Source organism: Malaya genurostris, chromosome 2 (assembly GCF_030247185.1).
Source record: "Malaya genurostris strain Urasoe2022 chromosome 2, Malgen_1.1, whole genome shotgun sequence".
NCBI lineage: Eukaryota > Metazoa > Arthropoda > Insecta > Diptera > Culicidae > Malaya > Malaya genurostris.
The window spans coordinates 195,561,736-195,580,012 of NC_080571.1; the positions used below are offsets into that span (position 1 = coordinate 195,561,736).

General features: G+C 35.4%; 1 protein-coding gene across 1 annotated transcript; it reads left to right on the forward strand.

The window, feature by feature from the left end:
• Positions 1–634: 634 nt before the first annotated feature.
• LOC131433145 (ras-related protein Rab-9B) lies at positions 635–16,739 on the forward strand. The gene is made up of 3 exons (XM_058599988.1): positions 635–1,075; positions 1,272–1,408; positions 15,232–16,739. Exons 1-3 carry the CDS (start codon positions 1,021–1,023, stop codon positions 15,736–15,738), a joined length of 699 nt encoding a protein of 232 aa, XP_058455971.1. The 5' UTR covers positions 635–1,020; the 3' UTR covers positions 15,739–16,739.
• Positions 16,740–18,277: the final 1,538 nt, after the last annotated feature.

An 18,277-nucleotide genomic window follows, 5' to 3' on the forward strand; every position in this document is an offset into this window, starting at 1 on the left:
TTTAACAAATCTGTGTAACTTAATTCACTAAAAAGAAAAACGGCTTGATGCCTATTTTAATTACACAGTCCTGCCACTTTAAACATTTATTACCAATGAGACTGAAAAAAAGTCAAACATTCTCCGAAAATTTTCATTTTCATTGGTGAGTTAAAATTATACATTTTAATAAATTTGTTTTCTGATTTTCTTTATACTTGGCATCATTGCTCGCGTACCCTGCAAAAGTTTTTTCCTTTCACAATGTGCAGGTGGCAACATCAAAATCAGCCAATCAGAAACTGGTCCATTTTGGAACAAAAACAGCCCCCCCAGATGTCAGGTCTTGTCTTAGGTTCATAGCAACTTAAACAGTGTTGCTCGAATAGTTAGTTTTTGTCATTTTCAAGGGGTCGCTATATTTATGGTAACTGGTGGTAAATCGCTCACGAACACTTTTTATTCCGATTTTTCTTCGGAGTGTCTGGTCGTGTCGTCGGTTGAGTGATAAACGTGGAAACCGCTTGGTAATTAATAGAAGAGAAAGTAAACAAAGAGAAACTGTCACTTGCTTATACGCCCTTTTGAAAAATTTACCGAGATTTGCTGTCAATGTTAGATTCGCCCTTCTTTGAAAACAGCTGAAATGTATGTCATTTGATGTTCCTAATGTTTCAATAACATTCATTTACCATCAAACGGTTTGGTCAAAGGAAGGACAAAAGTAGATATTTAGTGCCTATCTGCGTAAAAAAGCAAACATACCGAAAGAAATAATGCAACTTGTGGACAACGATTTGTGTTTTGCTTCCGATGATTAGCTATTAGTGTGTTGTTATGTTGTGGTAGATCGATTGCTGATTCGTACAACTACTTGCATTGATTAATTGAACACAAAAATTGATTCCATCCTTGAACGATTCATAAAGTATGTGAAGCAATCGACTCGTGTTTAGACAAAGACTGTGTCGTGAATTTGAACTGAAGTTTAAACTACAAAACTCGATTAAAGTGGATTAGTGGTAGTTTTATAAAAACATCATGACGAATATGAGGCCACCGAGCAAAAATATACTGTTGAAAGTAGTAATATTAGGTAAGCAGAAATAATATTAATTAGTGTCAAAAAAAACTTCACATTCAATTAGCATTGAAGTGCGTCGTTGACCCAATTCCGAACATAAACTACTTCTTGTATATTTGATACAGTGTTGATGTATGATTAACGATTCATGCAATATAACAAATTTCGAAATACATATAGTAATTTCAACAACTTGTTTGTATCCCAGGTGATGGCGGAGTTGGCAAAAGCTGTCTCATGAATCGTTTTGTATCCAACTTTTTCGATGCCAATAGTTTCCACACCATCGGTGTTGAATTCTTAAACAAAGATATTCAGGTTGGAAGCGACAGATATACTTTACAGGTAAGTTCACACCAACGAAATATACAATTTCAGCAGTGTAGATAAATAGTGAAGACATATCAACACTACGGAGTAATAAAATACATTTTTGAATTTTGTTGTGGTCAAGAATATCTTATAATTTTCAGTGAATCTTACAAAAAAATAATTTGAACCACTTCACTATAACGATCAATTCTGATTAGACCGGATTTGTTCGCCGTTGTTTTTTTTCTTGCAAAATTCAAATTTTTACATAAGCAAATATTTTAATTGTCTTGAAGTCGTTTGGAGATTTAAATGATGTATGATTTAAATGGTGTATCATTCGGAAACTCTTTAGTTTTCTGAAATTATCTAAAATCTTTCTGTGATTATTTAATGTATTTGAAAACATTGAAATTTTAGGTGTTACAAAAAACAGTACATTTTTATATTCCAAAACTATTCGGAAACTTATGTATTCTGAAAAACCCCTACGAGGCAATGTTGTGTTAGTAATTAATGTGGACAAAAGAAAAACACCGACAATCATATAGACTAACAAATTTGATATGACTATGTTTCTGTATTCAGGGTCGCCGAGAGAAAAGACGTCGCGAAAGTATGAATTATACTAAATTTCTAAGATTGACTACCGTTTCCAAATCACCCATTTTCATTAAATAGAGAACTATCATTTCTTATTGAAGAACTGATGTTCATTCATTTTTCTAAAATAACTAGTTCTTTTGAAACGTTCGCAAACGGATTACCGATCTGTAGTGTGCGGATACGCCTTTAGTATTGCATATATCTTGGAAACCTGTGCGCAGAGACAAAAATTGTAAGACATCAAATTATGGTTTGCCAAAACGAATTATTTTGTTAATATAGTTACAAAAGAAAATCAAGATATATTCAACGAGTATTGTTGCCTGAAACTACAAATCCTCCTGAAACTACAAACACACCTCTGTCTAGTGGCGGGCGTTTGCCCGGATTACCCAAAGCTAGGGGCTATCCCTCAGTTAAGTCCGAACGAGCGGCAGCGAGGTCGGACAGCAGGTCATTAAAAACGATGCGGCGTAGCCGCATTAGACCTTTCAAAATCGCAGTAAATTAGAACAAATTCTATTAAGCAGCATATTGTTCTGTTATGCCATATGATCAGTATGCCAAATAACCATTATGCCAAACGGCATTATACCAATATCAATTTTCTAGCGATTAATGCCTTCGGGTATATGGTTTTCTGGACTTTGGCACATTCTGGGATTTTTTTTCTGGGTTTTATTACTTTCTAGAGTTTGTATTTCTGGAGATTAGTACTCTCTGGGCAATGAATTTCTGGAGAAAAAGCTTCGGTTTTTTATGTTCTGGAGAATAGTTTTCGGGGAAATGTTATAGAACCGAATTTGGTTTCATACAGCAAGTATTGTTGAATGAAACTATGAAACTAGATATTCGATTTTTCTCAGTGGATTAGTTTGTTTCAAGAAATATTTTGATAAAAATGAAAAATAGTTCATTTGTGCGTTGCTGTCAATTTCTTGACAAACAATTTCACAGAAAATTTAACTTACAAAATCAGTTTAGAATGAACTAAGTTTAGGTAAAGGTAATATGTATAGCGTTTGAATTTATAAACTGTTCAGTTAAAAGAAATTACAAAATATAAACCTAAAATGATTAGTAAACCAACATACGCTTTTGTTTGTTGAAATCATTAAACAAATAAAAAGATTTCTTTCAAACTAATGTTCAAGGTCATCTTTTAAACTAATTTTATTTCGATTTTTATCCATTTTTAAATTATTAAATGCTTTTAACAACTGTTGGGTCTCTTTGTCGAGAGACGATCGAATTTTGCACATGGCGTAATCAAGTTCGTGGTATATTAATATTCATTGTATCCAATGAATCATGTGAAATTTTTTTTTATTATCTTCGGGATAGAAAAGTTCTCTGGTTTATACGGAATAAAACTGATAGGGTTTATACAAACAATATATTTAGTTGTATCATTACACAAATAAGATCATAGATAAAATGAAAGTTTTTTTTTCTTGACATAAATGCAAAACATGATTGGTTAAAAAAATACATTGGGGACGGGTATAGCATGATGAGTTAATCGATGCCTTTCATGCAGCCCACCTGGGTTAGATCCTCAACCCTGCACATAGGGTCAGAAAATTTGTCTGGAGGGAGAGGCGAGAGACCTTAAGGTTGAAACCTCTATTATCGAAACAAATAAAAAAATACATTGCCAATAACATCAACTCCACTTCTGTTGACGTGTGAAAAGGGGTTTATTTATTTCAACAATTAAATCAGCCGAAACAAATGCGTCAACAACAAAATTCATGAGAGGAAGAGGCTCTAGAGAAGAAACACTACGCCTCCCACCAGTGGCGTCTCGTGATAAAATTTACGGGTTGTGCACTGATTATGTGGTATGAAATACCATGTAACAGTTCGATTCAAGTGAAAACTAAAGATCGAGGAATGGCTACTCGAATGTGTTTTTCAATACAACAAATTAACGATATACTTTTGGATGGGATTTTTTTTATTAAAGCTCATTTTTGTTAATAATAATATGAATTAATAATCGATACAATAGAAGAATTCGGCACTCGAGCAAATATGTGAAAAACTTCATCAAAAAATCGCTTCGACGTTGCAACTGAAACAGCAATTTGTTTTCAACTGCCATAAGCATAAGCCTCTGAAGCCTCTCCTGAAGGTGTGCAAACAAGTTCTCACAGAGTCAAAAGGGGCAGAGAGCAACAAATCTCAGAGCTGAGCTGAGTAATTCCGTCTGTATTGAATCCGTGTAGTACCTCATGTGTACGGAGGAATAGAGATGCAGTAAATTTTTTCAATTTGACCGGTTGTGCAGTGCACGAGGTGCACATGAGGACGGGACGCCACTGCCTCCACCACGAATATTGATAGATGGTAACAATATCGAGGTGGTTGACGTGTTCATGTATTTGTTCACTTTGGGTGACCGCCGATAATGATACTAGTAGAGAAATTCGGAGGCGTATTTTGGCAGGAAATCGTGCGTACTTTGGACTATGAAAAACCCTTCGCTCGAAATATTCTGATAGGAGTAAGATAACGATATATCTCGGAAACATGACGATTTAGAAAGTCGGTGATTTTGGAAAGAAGGTTCGGGAGCTCAGAAGTGATCGAATAATTAGAGTTTGAGACTTCTCTCACTTGGTGATGCTAAAGTACAATCAAATACTCAAAATTTCAGTAGCTCAAAATCATGCAGATTTAGTAAGACGGTTTCTTTGGACAAGTGTTATAAAGTGCCAAGACCTACTAGATGATTGATCAAATATTTCTCATACTATCTCATAGGCAGCGCTAGTGAGCATATGAAGTAAAAAGCTTTTAGAGCCAGAAATGAGAATTGTTTTGAAGGGTGATGTTTTCGATACAGTTTGTGGACTGCTTAGGGATAGACAAATTGAAAATTTATTGTCTAGGTGGCTCCAATAAGCCGTCGAACCAAAGTATTATTATGAATAAGCTTCAGTTTCTGAAATCTGAGACACTCAATGCAGTATTAGTTCAAATTTCGTAAACAATGATTTTTTCCATGTTGTTGAATATAATGTTATAGGTATTTTCAAAACGGGTATGGTGAGTAGTTGTTTCGTATTTTTGCTTTCCTCGTGTAAAAATACTATGCAATCACTGTAGAAACCGAATTGTGTATTATTTATATATTGAAAGATCTTTTAATTCCATGAACTAAATTTTGATTTTAAAATAAAGATATAAAGAAGAGCGAATCATTTAGAAGTAAATTGAATTATTTTAAAGGACTTGTGAGTGCATGCACGAAAAAACATTCACCGGCTAAACCGTGAAAAAGTACTTGGCGAACATGACCATACATGTCAGGAACCGGAAGGCGCGTTCTCTGATTTCGGAGCTGCAGGCTATGACGCAACGGCAGCGGATGAATAAGATGGTCAACTCGATTATCCTGGCGAATCGCGACGGAGTGGTGGTGATGGACGACGAGATATATTTCACCCTGGATGTCAACGACTGGCAGGGCACTTCGTATTTTACTTCCCCACGAAGAAAGTGAGCTCCGAGGTGAAGTTCATTTCACACACCAAGCTCTCCAAAAAGGCCGTTGCTGTGGTTGACAATTAACGAGAAGAGGATGTCAAAACTGCTTTTCTTTCGCTCAGGACTGGCCGTTAACGGGGATATGTTGAGTACGAAATGCCTGCCGGAAGACGCGTCGTTCATCAAGACTACTCGAAGCGATCGTTGGAGGAGATGGAACGGCTGAATATCGATGTACCAAAGTCGAAGAACCCGTCCAAACGTTCCCCGGGTGCGTCCTATCGGGAATTTTTCCGCTAACCTGAAGCGTAAGATCTACTCCAAAATACTTGGTGCGAGAATTGAAAAGATATTGATAAATTGATAAATCTGCTATGGCAAATATTTTAGTACCGACTATCGCCAACCTAGTCAATGTTCTCCAGATGAGTGGTTCCAATAATCTCGTGGCCAAAAATAAGGAACATCATTGGTGTAAAAGCTGCAAAAATTTCGACAAAAATCTTTTCATTGATCACGGTTATGGATGTCGAAGCATTTTTATAAAACGCATTATTAAACATAGGATTGAAGGAATAATTGTTCCTTTGAAATTCACTTCTGCATTTTTGTATCACCTTATAAAATTAGTCTCATTTTGATGGATTCAATTAATGCTTTTGATATCATCATTTTTGGAGTTCTTTTTTCATCAGTTTTGGAGTTTTTTTTCAAAAGGGAACAGCAAAATGATAACATGTGATATCAATTAAAAAGTTGATGAGATGAAATCATATTAAGATTTTAATCTGATGTTGCTATCATAATCAGATTTCGATTCGCTCTGATTTTTATGTTTGACTTTACTCGGGAAAATCAATCAATGAAATCATCTCGAAATTTACTTTCGAGAGGACTTTTCGGAGAACCGACATGCATCAATAATATATCAAAACAAAAGGGATACTAATTTCCGTTTGATTAAGGTGAGTATTAATCACGAGTTGTCAAAATCGCAAATATATGCGATGTGATTCGTGTTCAGTATGGATTGGTTCAAATATCTTCAAAATGTATTTTAACAGTTGGTTCTTATCTATCTATATATATAAAAATGCAGAGATCATTCTTTGTAATCGCATCACGTAAGAACGGATGGACGGATTGAGATGCTTTTTTTTTTGTTTGATCAGTTTTTACCCCCACCGGGTTCGTACATCAAAAAAATTAGGAAAACTTACCGGAAAAGTGGGAAAAACCAATAAAGTTATTTTGTATGGACAATGGAATTTTCCACTGAAAAAGTCGCCAATGATTGCTAGATTGATTGATGTTTGGCGCGCAACAAAATGCTCAGTATTTCGCTGTTGAAGAAAGGAATACTAGATCATTGGGAAATCGTTTGGCGCGCAACGAGCAGTTTTGGGTGGAGACTTGCATGTTTGATCCATGCGATCCATCATTTCGAGCCACTTGCTTAATTGGATACCAAAATTATTGCTTGCCAAATGACTTAATCGTGGAACGCATATGACTGTTCTTGCTATACCGTAAGCAGGATAAAACAATCTGATATCGTTTACCAGTAGATTAATTGTGTGCAATGTAAACAGTCAGATGAATAATGTTGGCCATCGTGGGCTTGAGTGGAACAAATCAAATTATAGAACGATTTATTATACGAATCAAGGATAGGATTCTGCTGTTGAAATAATGAGGTAAAATATAGAGATTTTTTTCATTTAGCATGCTACAGTTCATTCAGTCGCTTCGGGTACATTTTCAAGGATGGGTTACTTAAAAGCGGACTGCTTAGGATGCTATTCATTACATTTGTAAACTGCTTAAGCCAAATCATTCCATTTTCAGAACATTGCATTACTTGACCAATTACCAAATGTAAATGTGGAGGAGAAACGTTTTATTCATTGGCTTGAACGATAAGAAGAATACTGGTATAATCACTCCTCATGTTCACTCCGCTAGAACAGAAAAATTGCACATTTTTCATATAATTTTGTCTGATATGGTTCCACAGGACCGAACTCAACCATTCGTTAATTGTAGATCGAGTACTAAGCAAAATGATGTGGTGACTCGACTAATGAGACAACTATTGATACAATCATTAAACGAATTCAGTGTTCATGTAAAAGTTAATGGACACTATCAAATCCTTATCATGGAGAGTTGCAGGAAATATCAGGATTTCGTTTGAACTTTGTAGAATGAACAGGAAAACACAACTGCTACTTATAGATTACTCAAAAGAACTGCACGACCGAGCTCAACCCAGTTGCCAGTTAGTTTATTCAATTCATCGATCTTATATACGCTAATTTTAAAGTGTTTAATAACAACTTTTCGATTGTACTAAACTACACTGTACATAACAGTTCCTTCCACTTAAGAAGAAAATATATAAAATTCAGAATAAATTCATGCTGACAATTCATATGAAACTACAATAGAATTTACAAATTTTCGAAAGAACTTCGTTCATTTAGACTTAAGCATTATATAATATAAAATCATTGAAACATTTTTGTTTTCTGTTACGCTTAGATCTACGCGGGCATTCGATAGCCGTATCCTCGGCTTTTCTTTTTCTTCTAGTCCTTTCATTTAGGTTTTCTTCTGGGAACCCTCGGAATTCTTCTTCTCGATCCATCGATGACCGCTTCTCCATAATTTTACTGAATGCAGGCCTCTCGTAGCTCTGTGCTGCTATTTGATTCTGCTCAGCTGGTGTCAAATTTATATCTCTTGTTCTATTTTGTTGACGACTGACATTTATAGAATATTCGGCCGAACCAACAAGTTCGGATATTTAGATGTTCTGAGCTGAGTGCGGTGTGCGAGAACGGGAACGCTTCCAATTTGAATCTGGAAAGTATTTATAGAAAATCTTTTTAAATAAGTTGCCTTTATCCATCTAGCATGAACATGTGGATTATGGTTTTTATACCATAATTCATCTCCCGTGTTCAGATTGTCCAGAACCGATCCAGAATTTACCGGACATGGTTTTGGAGATACATCATGTAAAGGAGTTTGATGGGTTAGTTTAATGTTTTTGTAGTTATTTTTAGCATTTTTAGGGTTAATTAAGTCAATTAACAATTTAGGTTTATATGAAAATACCTTTTCAGATGGAAATTTACCATCTTTAGTCATACAATTTCTATAATTAATTAAAAATAAGTTTATCTGATCCTCCATATGTAAATCTACCATTTCCTGGTCTAGTAAAAATTTCTTTAATACTTCTTTAACAGTTTTAACAAGTTTCTCCGCCTGGCCATTACTAGCAGGATTATACGGAGGACTTTTTAAGACTTTTAATCCTTGTTTTTCCAAAAAATTAACAAAGGAAAAGGAATTGAAGGGAGGACCACCGTCAGATACTAAAACATCGGGTAAACCAAATCTGGCCATAAAACTTACTAAACGTCTTAAAACTTTATTACCATCAGTACCATTTTTCATCCAATCTATTTCCACCCATTTCGAGAAACTGTCCACCATTAAAAGGAAAGTGTGTCGTTTAAAGTGAAAAAAATCAATGTGGATTCTACTAAAAGGTCTTGTAGTTTCCATCCATTTAGAGGTAATTTTTTGTTTCGGTATAATCATCATACTGCTACAAATATCACAGTTAGCAACGAATTTTTCTATTTCCGCATTAATTCCGTACCAGTAAACAAAACGTCTAGCCAATTGTTTCATATTTACAACTCCGCCATGGTTGGCATGTAAAAGTTTGAGAATCCCACCTTGTAAAGAGTGCGGTATTATAACCCTGTCTTGAAACAACAAGCACTCGTCTACAATTTCTAAATCATGCTGGTTAGAAAAAACGTTGACAAGGTGTTTGTCGATTTTATTTGGCCAACCATGTCTTATATACTTTACAATTTGTTGTAAAAATTTGTCCTTTTTTGTTTCTTTAGCTAGAAGTTTAATATCCATTGGGAACTCATTGCTAAAATTTAAACTATGTATTATATCATATTCTTTGGCAACAGTATCGTTTAATGGGAATCTGGAACAGAAACCCGCATTTCCCATTTTAGATGATGGTCTATAAATTATATCGAAATCGTATATAGAAAGTTCTAAAATGTATCGTTGAATTCTCGTCACGTAAATGGAATGTTTGCCAGATTTGCCAAAAATAGCAACTAGAGGTTTATGATCCGTAAAAACTAAAAACTTTTGTCCATACAAGTATTTATGGAATTTCTTTATAGTACACACCAGCGCCAGAGCTTCAAGATGTAGAATAGGATATTTCTTTTGAGCTTGATTTAAAGAGAAAGATGTAAAACTGATTGGTTTCTCAGTATCGTTTACTATATGAGAAATCACTCCTCCTAAACCATAACCTGAAGCATCTGACGAAACCACCAATGGCTTTTTAGGGTCAAAAAATTCAAGAAATTTGCTTGAAATCAAAGACTTTTTACTGTTCTGGAAAGCTTGTTCGCAATCTTTGTCCCAAAGAAACTTTACATCACTCTTTAATAATTTATACAAATGAAACAATTTAGAAGAAAGATTAGGTATAAATTTATGATAATAATTTATCAAACCAAGAAAGGATTTAAGTTCTGTGACATTTGAAGGCGTTTTAGCATTTTCAATGGTTTTAATTTTACTTTGACATGGAGCCAGACCTTCCTCGCTAATCATGTGACCTAAATAGTTCAATTCCGTTACAAAAAACTTGCATTTTTCAAAATTTACTCTAATGTTTGCTTCCGAAAGTTTCTCCAGAACCACAAACAATCTTTTCTTACACTCCTCAATATCTTTACCCGCAATTAGAACATCGTCAAGATAGCAAACGACAAACGGTAAATCTTTCAACACTTGATCCATTACCTGCTGAAAGATGGATGCACTCGAAGATGCTCCTTGCGGTAGCCTGTTGTAAGTGTATAACCCTTTTATGGTATTAATAACCATAAATTTCCTTGAACGACTGGATAAGGAAAGCTGAGTATAAGCTCCTTCCAGATCTAGAGTGCAAAAGACTCTGCAACCAGACAGATTTGCAAAAAGGTCTTGCACCAGAGGCAAAGGGTAAGTATTTTGTATTAGCAGTTTGTTTATTGACACTTTACAGTCAATAACTAATCGTATATCTTTGTTTTTCTTAATTACTGCCACCACTGGAGAAGCCCACTCACTTGTTTTAATTGGAGTAATAACTTTCTCATTTTCTAACTTCTCCAAATAGTCTAAAACTTTTTCTCTTAACCTGTAAGGTACATCGTACGCCTTCTTGAAAATGGGTGTGTCTGCTTTAATAATAAGTTCAGCTTCGTAACCTTTTATTGGCATCGAGAAATCTTTTTTAAAAATGTTTAAAAATCTTTGTTTTATTTCCTGGATAAAACAATTTTTATTCAAAATATTGTTAACTGAAACAGTTCCAGCAAAAAATTTCCTCCAATCAGGAATTAAAACATCTAACCACGTTCTACCAAATAACGGATAGAAATTGTTTTCAGAACTAATCACTAAAAGTTTTAATTTTGCTCTTTTTTCTTTGTGTTCCACTATAACTTCTGTCTCCCCTAATAATTGTAGATGCGATCCATTTACCACAATAAGTTTTGTCGTAGTTTTTGATAAATTTTTAGAAAAATATGAAAAATAATGAATTTTATTCATCACTGTTACAGAAGCACCGCAGTCAACTTCCATCTGTATTGGTACACCATCAATTTTTACATTAATAAAACAAGGATTGTTAATTTTATTCAAGGTAGAAACTTGCATGCAAGATAATTCACCTGTATCCGAATCTCCATCCAATTCGTCATCCGAGTCCTTGGTATTCATGCGCCCTAGAAGGTTAGAGATGTTCTCCTTACTGCTACCAGGAATGTCCATCCGGTTCACTGGATATTTATGTTGGAACATTTTCTTGCCACATGCCCTCTCAGTCCGCAAAAATCACATATGCGCTGATCCCATTTTGGCTGTTCACTTCTGTACTCTGCTGGCCTAACATCTTCATATCTTCTAGCATCATCGAACCTAACTCGTTTTCTGTAATTCGAATCATGGCGTTTGTATCCCAGTCGATTCTTTACTGGAATACGATTTCGTTCTTCGAAACGTCGTTGCCTAGATTCTTGAAAATCTTTCATTCTTTGTATAACTTGTCCTCTACCCATTCCAGGGAGAGATTTCATAGCAAAAACTTCATCTTCTTTTTCAGAAAACGGTTTAGAATTAGTAGTAGCCATTTCCCACGTTTCAAGAATTTTTTCAGCTAAAGCGAGTGTCAATTTGTCCTCGCTAAGCAATTTTTTCCTTAATTCATTATCTTGGACCCCCGCTACAATTCTATCCAATATAGCTAAGTCTTTATGATCACCAAAACCACAAAACTCAGCTTGGAGTCGAAGAGATAATGCATAATCTTTTAACGGTTCATTTGGTTGTTGATTACGGGTATTGAATCTTAGACGTTGTATCATGTCTGATTCAGTTCTGTCCAACCTAGCACTTAATTTTGAAATTAGTTCCTCATACGGAACATTGTCAAAATTTCCCGTGGGATAAAGTAATTTTATTTGTGAAAAAATTACCGGGCCACCCATCGTAATGAAGTGGGCTTTTTTATCATTGCCGTCTTCTATTTTGTTTACAATAAAAAAATACTTCAGTCTTGCGGCCCAATCCGCGAAACTAGTGCCCGTACGATACGGCTCGATTGTAGCAAAAACGTTTGCCATGTTATATAAATATGTAGATAGGCAGTTTATAGTAATATCAATATAGTAATAAAATCAATAAACTTATTTGTAAAATATAGTATTAAAATTTTCCAAGAGAAGAAAAAAAACTTGCACTCACCGCAGAAAATTATTCCTACCGGCTCACCGAAACGTTATCGGTATACAGGCCTTTCAATTGGGTGGATTTTTTTTTCCAAATTTTCCACTTTTATTTATTCGCCAGGCTTAGCGAAAATTCGTCGTACTGGTCACACTGCCTATCTACTCTCCAAAAAGAAAGAAAAGATATTAATACTATGAAAACAAAATGGCTTCCCTGTATAATAAAAGTGTTAGCGTGGTTTTTTCTTTTTTTTTTTTTTTTTTAACCAAAAATTGAATAAAATAGCACACATATACGTCACTTATTTTCACAATATGAATAAATTACTTTTCTTTTTGTTCTATTTAATGGCCACCATATTAAAAAACTATGGTACTTACAGAGCTTTCCAAACCAGCGTAGCCGTTGAAAAGAAAATGCTGTAATATGTATAATTGCTGACTGCAATGACCGGTGCACGGTACCGGTTGTCCTCGTCGCCAGTTATCAAATCCTTATCATGGAGAGTAGCAGGAAATATCAGGATTTCGTTTGAACTTTGTAGAATGAACAGGAAAACACAACTGCTACTTATAGATTACTCAAAAGAACTGCACGACCGAGCTCAACCCAGTTGCCAGTTAGTTTATTCAATTCATCGATCTTATATACGCTAATTTTAAAGTGTTTAATAACAACTTTTCGATTGTACTAAACTACACTGTACATAACAGACACAAGAATGGACAGAAGAATGTTTAATTTTATCGGTAAATTGTTAATTGAAAATTAATCCTGTAATTGTCATGCTACGAACATTCATCAAACACGACTAAGTAATATCATCAGACTAGCGGTGAAGCAGTTGGTGGAAAATCGCTCCAAACAATTTTATCCGATAATCCCAAGGATTTACTATTAAATTTTTAAACGTCTTCAGTCTACAATTAAGCCTTAACTTGCAATGACAAACAAGTCGCGAAGGCAGTTTTTGGAAATTTGCAGAATCATCAATTCAATGTATTCATCCTGATCAGTTCTGCTCCACGCTTCATGTCGAAACCATTAGTTTGAGAGAGATCTACCATCTCTGTTCAATGCACTGACTCGAAGGATGAGATGTCGATCGGTGCATTTGTTTCATTTTTGCGTAACAAAAGCTTTTAACATGTTCACAATAATTTTTGATGACCTTCGGACCGAGGTTAATATGTTAAATGTGAATTTGTCGTAATTCGTTTGTTGTAGGCCAAGTAATCAGTTAAATAATAACGTTTGACAGTTCTGCTGTTCGAGAAGATAGATTCAAAAACATAATTTCTGACGAGACGAAGTTCGACGGGTCAGCTAGTTATGTATAAAAAATAAGTTTTGAATTAAATTACCGTCTCTTACTGGTCTTTTGTAAATACAAGTTCGCTTTACAAACCCCGACAGAGCAATTAAAAAAGACCCTCTCCGGAAAACCACACACAAAAAAATAACATACTGAGGCTTGGTGAAAGGGCTCTCTTTAAATATTCCCGTCACAAAACGTTTACGCTCGAAAAGGTGAAGCTCACTTAAGTAAAAATGCACTATAATTTCTTTTATTGTAGATTTACTTATCGGACAAAAATGTTATAATGTCATAAGCAGTTCTTTAGCAGCGGTTTGTGGGTTCTAAAAAGTTATTCAAATTCTTCGATGCTTATCATCGTTGAGTGCATTTTCTCCGGATACGATTGATCAGTTGCTGAATATTGATGATAATAATTGTCAATTATTTTAGGTGAGCGGCATTCAAAAATTCCACGATCTCAAAGACGTAAATTCGGAACTGTTATTTTCTGTGTAACTTTTCCTAGGATAGATGAGGTGTTTTGGTTAAATTTGATATTATGGTTCTGTGAAATTGTCAGACACAACGTCCCGTTTCTTTTAACCCAAAAGAAGAAATGATCGAGCCACGAACACGATTTTTCATATATAATCGCGCAGTTGAACAGCGGAGCTGCTATATCGATGTCTACATCGAAACTGTCACCCAATGTCAAGAAAGGCATTGATGCTCGTCGATTCTTGATTCAAATTCGATTATTATTTGTGACTCTTTCATTCAGGAAAATCCCGGTGGTTTAAAACAACAAAACAATTGAAATAGAATACAATAATTCCAAACAAATGTTGGTTGTGTCAAAAAAATAAAACATTCTTTGAATCAAACCAGAATTTTAATTGTTTTTTTTTTGCCGGACGGACGCTACACTGATGTCGAGCTGCATTGAATTTTTATGGGAAGTGGACACAGATTTTGCACAGACTGATTTTTGGATTGAACACAAATTTTGAAAAAATGACCTGCTATCCATGTTAATAACTTCATTACAACACGAGCCATTTAGAATCAAGTTCTATTCATTCTTCCACCGGATGAATCATGGAAACTACGTAATAAAGTTAACGTCAATCCTGCAAGTTTGTAGAACTTGAACTTACACTTACACCGGGCCGGCGAACGACCGCAACTTGGTTAAAGCCGGGTATAAATAAACGACATAAAAAACTTACACTTGCCTGGTCCAGTTGCCACGAAACGGTGCTGGTTTTCAATCGGATCGAAATGTCCGGGGTAGTCACATTCATCTCAGCTCCATTAGTAATCTCATATGCGCAAATCATTAGTTAGAGTAATATCTGTAGTCTCTGTTCGATAGGTTGAATTCAAATAGTAAGATAAAAAAGCGCATTCACTTTGAATTTTCGATATAACAGCAGTATTGAACAATTTTCGAACTACTTTTCTGCGGTATTGCTTCTTAGAGCCGAAGTATTGTATTCGATTTTATCACAAATAATTGATTGAAAGTGGAGTAATCGGTGGAATAACATGGCGACTCTACTAATGAGATGACTACTTAAACCAAAATGCCTAATTATCAATAATTGTTTTACAGATCTGGGACACCGCCGGGCAGGAGCGTTTTAAAGCACTGCGAACACCGTTCTATCGGGGTTCAGATATTTGTCTCCTGGCATACGCCGTAGATGACAAGACCAGTTTCCGAGCACTAATTCAATGGCGCGAAGAATTTTTAAAGTACTATGATGTAAAAGCTGATCGTTTTCCGTTCATTGTGGTGGGAACGAAAAATGATATTGCTCCGGCTCAGCGGCAGGTTACCGCCGAGGAAGTTTCGGAATGGTGCCAGGAGCATCATGTGGCAGCATTTATCGAAACGTCGGCCAAAACATCGGAAAATGTGTATGAAGCATTTGCTCTGGCAGTCAAACAATGGCAAAAATTAGAAAAATGTACCGAACGAGAACTGCGCGCTCAAGGTCACGATACGATAGATTTGACGAAAGGTGTTAATCTCAGCGCAAACACACATCGATTTTGCTGTATCGGGAGTAACAATACTGGACAGGCAGTATCCGATGATGACGATTATCCCCACTAATGATGTGCTGATGTGGCTACTATTTTCTGAAGCGAAAGACAAAACGGGAAACATAAGGGTATGGTTGTTGATGGAGAATCGATGACATGTGATAAGTAGAAAATACCCAAACCAGAAGGTAGGCTAAAACGAAGCGAGTAAAGTAGGATATATACTCCAATATTTTTATATCAAAATAACTTTACATCATTGTCCGGAGGCAGACAAGCGATTCTCAAATTTTAATCACAATACAACTCACTATACTTGATAGGTTCAACAGTAAAGGGTGGTTTCGCGAATTCATACACAAATATCTCATTTTGTTTAGACGGGCCATATAGAATTAACAAGTGTGCAGCATTCAAAAATGATTTATTAGTTACACTCAGATTCAGCTGAACGACACAGTACAATATTTTTATTCATTTCCAGTTTTTTGTTGCTGCAGACTTATACAAGAGACAGTAAATAATATGAAAAGTGCTAACTCGCTGCTTAGGGTCGTGTTTCACTTGCATGGTAAATAAATAGCTAGAGCTCCTCAAGTCGAAGTACTTTGCTGTCCCAGCAAGAATAAACATGTCTTGTTGTTTATGCGATGGAGTTCGTATTGCTTTTCTTTGGGCGCTCGTCTTAATGTAGGATAAAGCCAAATGAAAACTTTATTTATTTACACAAGCAAAGATTGGAATTGAAAACTAGGTTATGATAAGGTTTTTTTATTGTTACCCATATATACTCCTGCATTGTTTTCCGTTGCACGTTTTTTCGCAAAAGCTAACGTTTTTGTTTAAAGCAAAGAATGCAGAAGAGAAATATTTATTTTACTGTATTTCACGCTACCACTATTTGAATAAATTCTTCCAATCACTAGCACCTTACAAAAGAATAATAGAACTCTTTCTTAGCTTAAGAAAAAAACAATTGTAACTTCTAACAACGCAGTACTGTAGATGAATAAAATTAAAAGCAATCGGCAAATAATAAAGGCCGATTTCAAATTGTTGGCGTTCGTGTAATGTTTGTGGATAACGATTTATTGAATTGTCCGAAATTTCATACTGAAGCTACGGTTTTCTTAATAACTACAAATATGCAACATCTACCAATTTTATTGAGCTTTCTTTCAACATGTATAAAAATGTATAAAAATCACAGAAATAAAAACTTGCAAAAACAAATCCCTAGATGCTTAATTCGTTATCGTTTTCGAGCCGAAGAAATCGTTCTTCTAATCCTACTACTTTAGATGTGTTGAACCACTGTTTTGAAGGCAATCCGATTAAATACAATTTCAATATTACGGGATAAAAGTGTGTGCGAACGGCAGTTAAGCTTGTTGGGGGTCCAATATTTACTTCAATTTTTGGCTTTCTCGTATAGAAAGGCTATGCAATTACTATGAAAACCGACTTTTGAACGGAGGCCCGGACGACCGAGTTTCATATACCATTCGACTCAGTTCGTCGAGATCACAAAATGTCTGTGTGTGTATGTGACAAATAATGTCACTCAATTTTTCCAGAGATGGCTGAACCGATTTTAGATCACAGAGAACAGACCCGGCGAAAGACCATAATTAGGTTAAAACCGGGTCTCAATAAACTTTATAAATTAAATGAACAGACATCTAAGTAGATTTGATATCAATTTGTGTAAGAAATTAAACGGTTGTTTTAAAAAGCAATCATTAAGTAGCAATTCTCCTGAAGAGGCGCTTCGAGCAGCCCAGTAATCCCTTATGAGCTCTTGCGAGCTTTCATACAATGGTAATTCAAGCGTACAATGTCATACGCAACGGTGATTTTCAACGGATTTTTACTTGTATGCTTTACACAGTTTTTTTGAAAAAGTTTGTACTAGCTTGGATGTCTGTTCTCTGTGCTTAGATTCAAACAAAAGGTTTCATGTTTCCATGCTATTTAATTTCATCTTTATCAGACTTTCGGTCCCGGAATTACAAGGTAATATGTGCAAATCTATGAGAAAATGCTCACCCAATTTTCTCGGAAATTTCTTGACCGTTTTTCACAAACTGAGATGTAAATAAAAGGTCTTGAAATTCTTGAAGTCTCCGAAAAGTTGATCCAGACCTCTGGTTCCGGTTTTACTGTGCGAGTCTTTTTGGTTAGTGGATACGTAAACATACTTCGGGACTACTAGTCCTCGGTTTCCGCTTCCGAAATCATCGATAATAGTGAAGAAAAGCTTCAAAAACGGAACTCACTCGATTTATCATGTCTTTATTTACTGATCATTCCCACATAATTTGCGCATGTGATGAACATTCCCCCTTAAAATTCTTCCTCAATCAGTTACTAAGTACGAACGATTTGCATCAAGTTGTTTCACTATAGTACTGTTGTGGTTGTATGCTTCCTCTATTCGCGAAATCTTTCTGAATCACTCGTTCGCGCTCTAAGAGTTGTTGAACATTTATTGCAACCCTAGGTCTCAGTGCGTCCAGTGTCATCGGTATATTTGATCGTTCCATATGTCTTTCCTTAGGTGATGGTATCGAAGTGCTACACGGTGTAATTCGTATGTGGAGTAAGGT

What these genes read in the sequence shown, in the direction of transcription:
- LOC131433145 (XM_058599988.1), top strand. Translation starts at nt 1,021, where the DNA reads ATGACGAATATGAGGCCACCGAGCAAAAATATACTGTTGAAAGTAGTA. An exon ending in GTTGAAAGTAGTAATATTAG is followed by an intron (nt 1,076 to 1,271) that starts GTAAGCAGAAAT and finishes TTTGTATCCCAG; the next exon opens with GTGATGGCGGAGTTGGCAAA. An exon ending in GCGACAGATATACTTTACAG is followed by an intron (nt 1,409 to 15,231) that starts GTAAGTTCACAC and finishes ATTGTTTTACAG; the next exon opens with ATCTGGGACACCGCCGGGCA.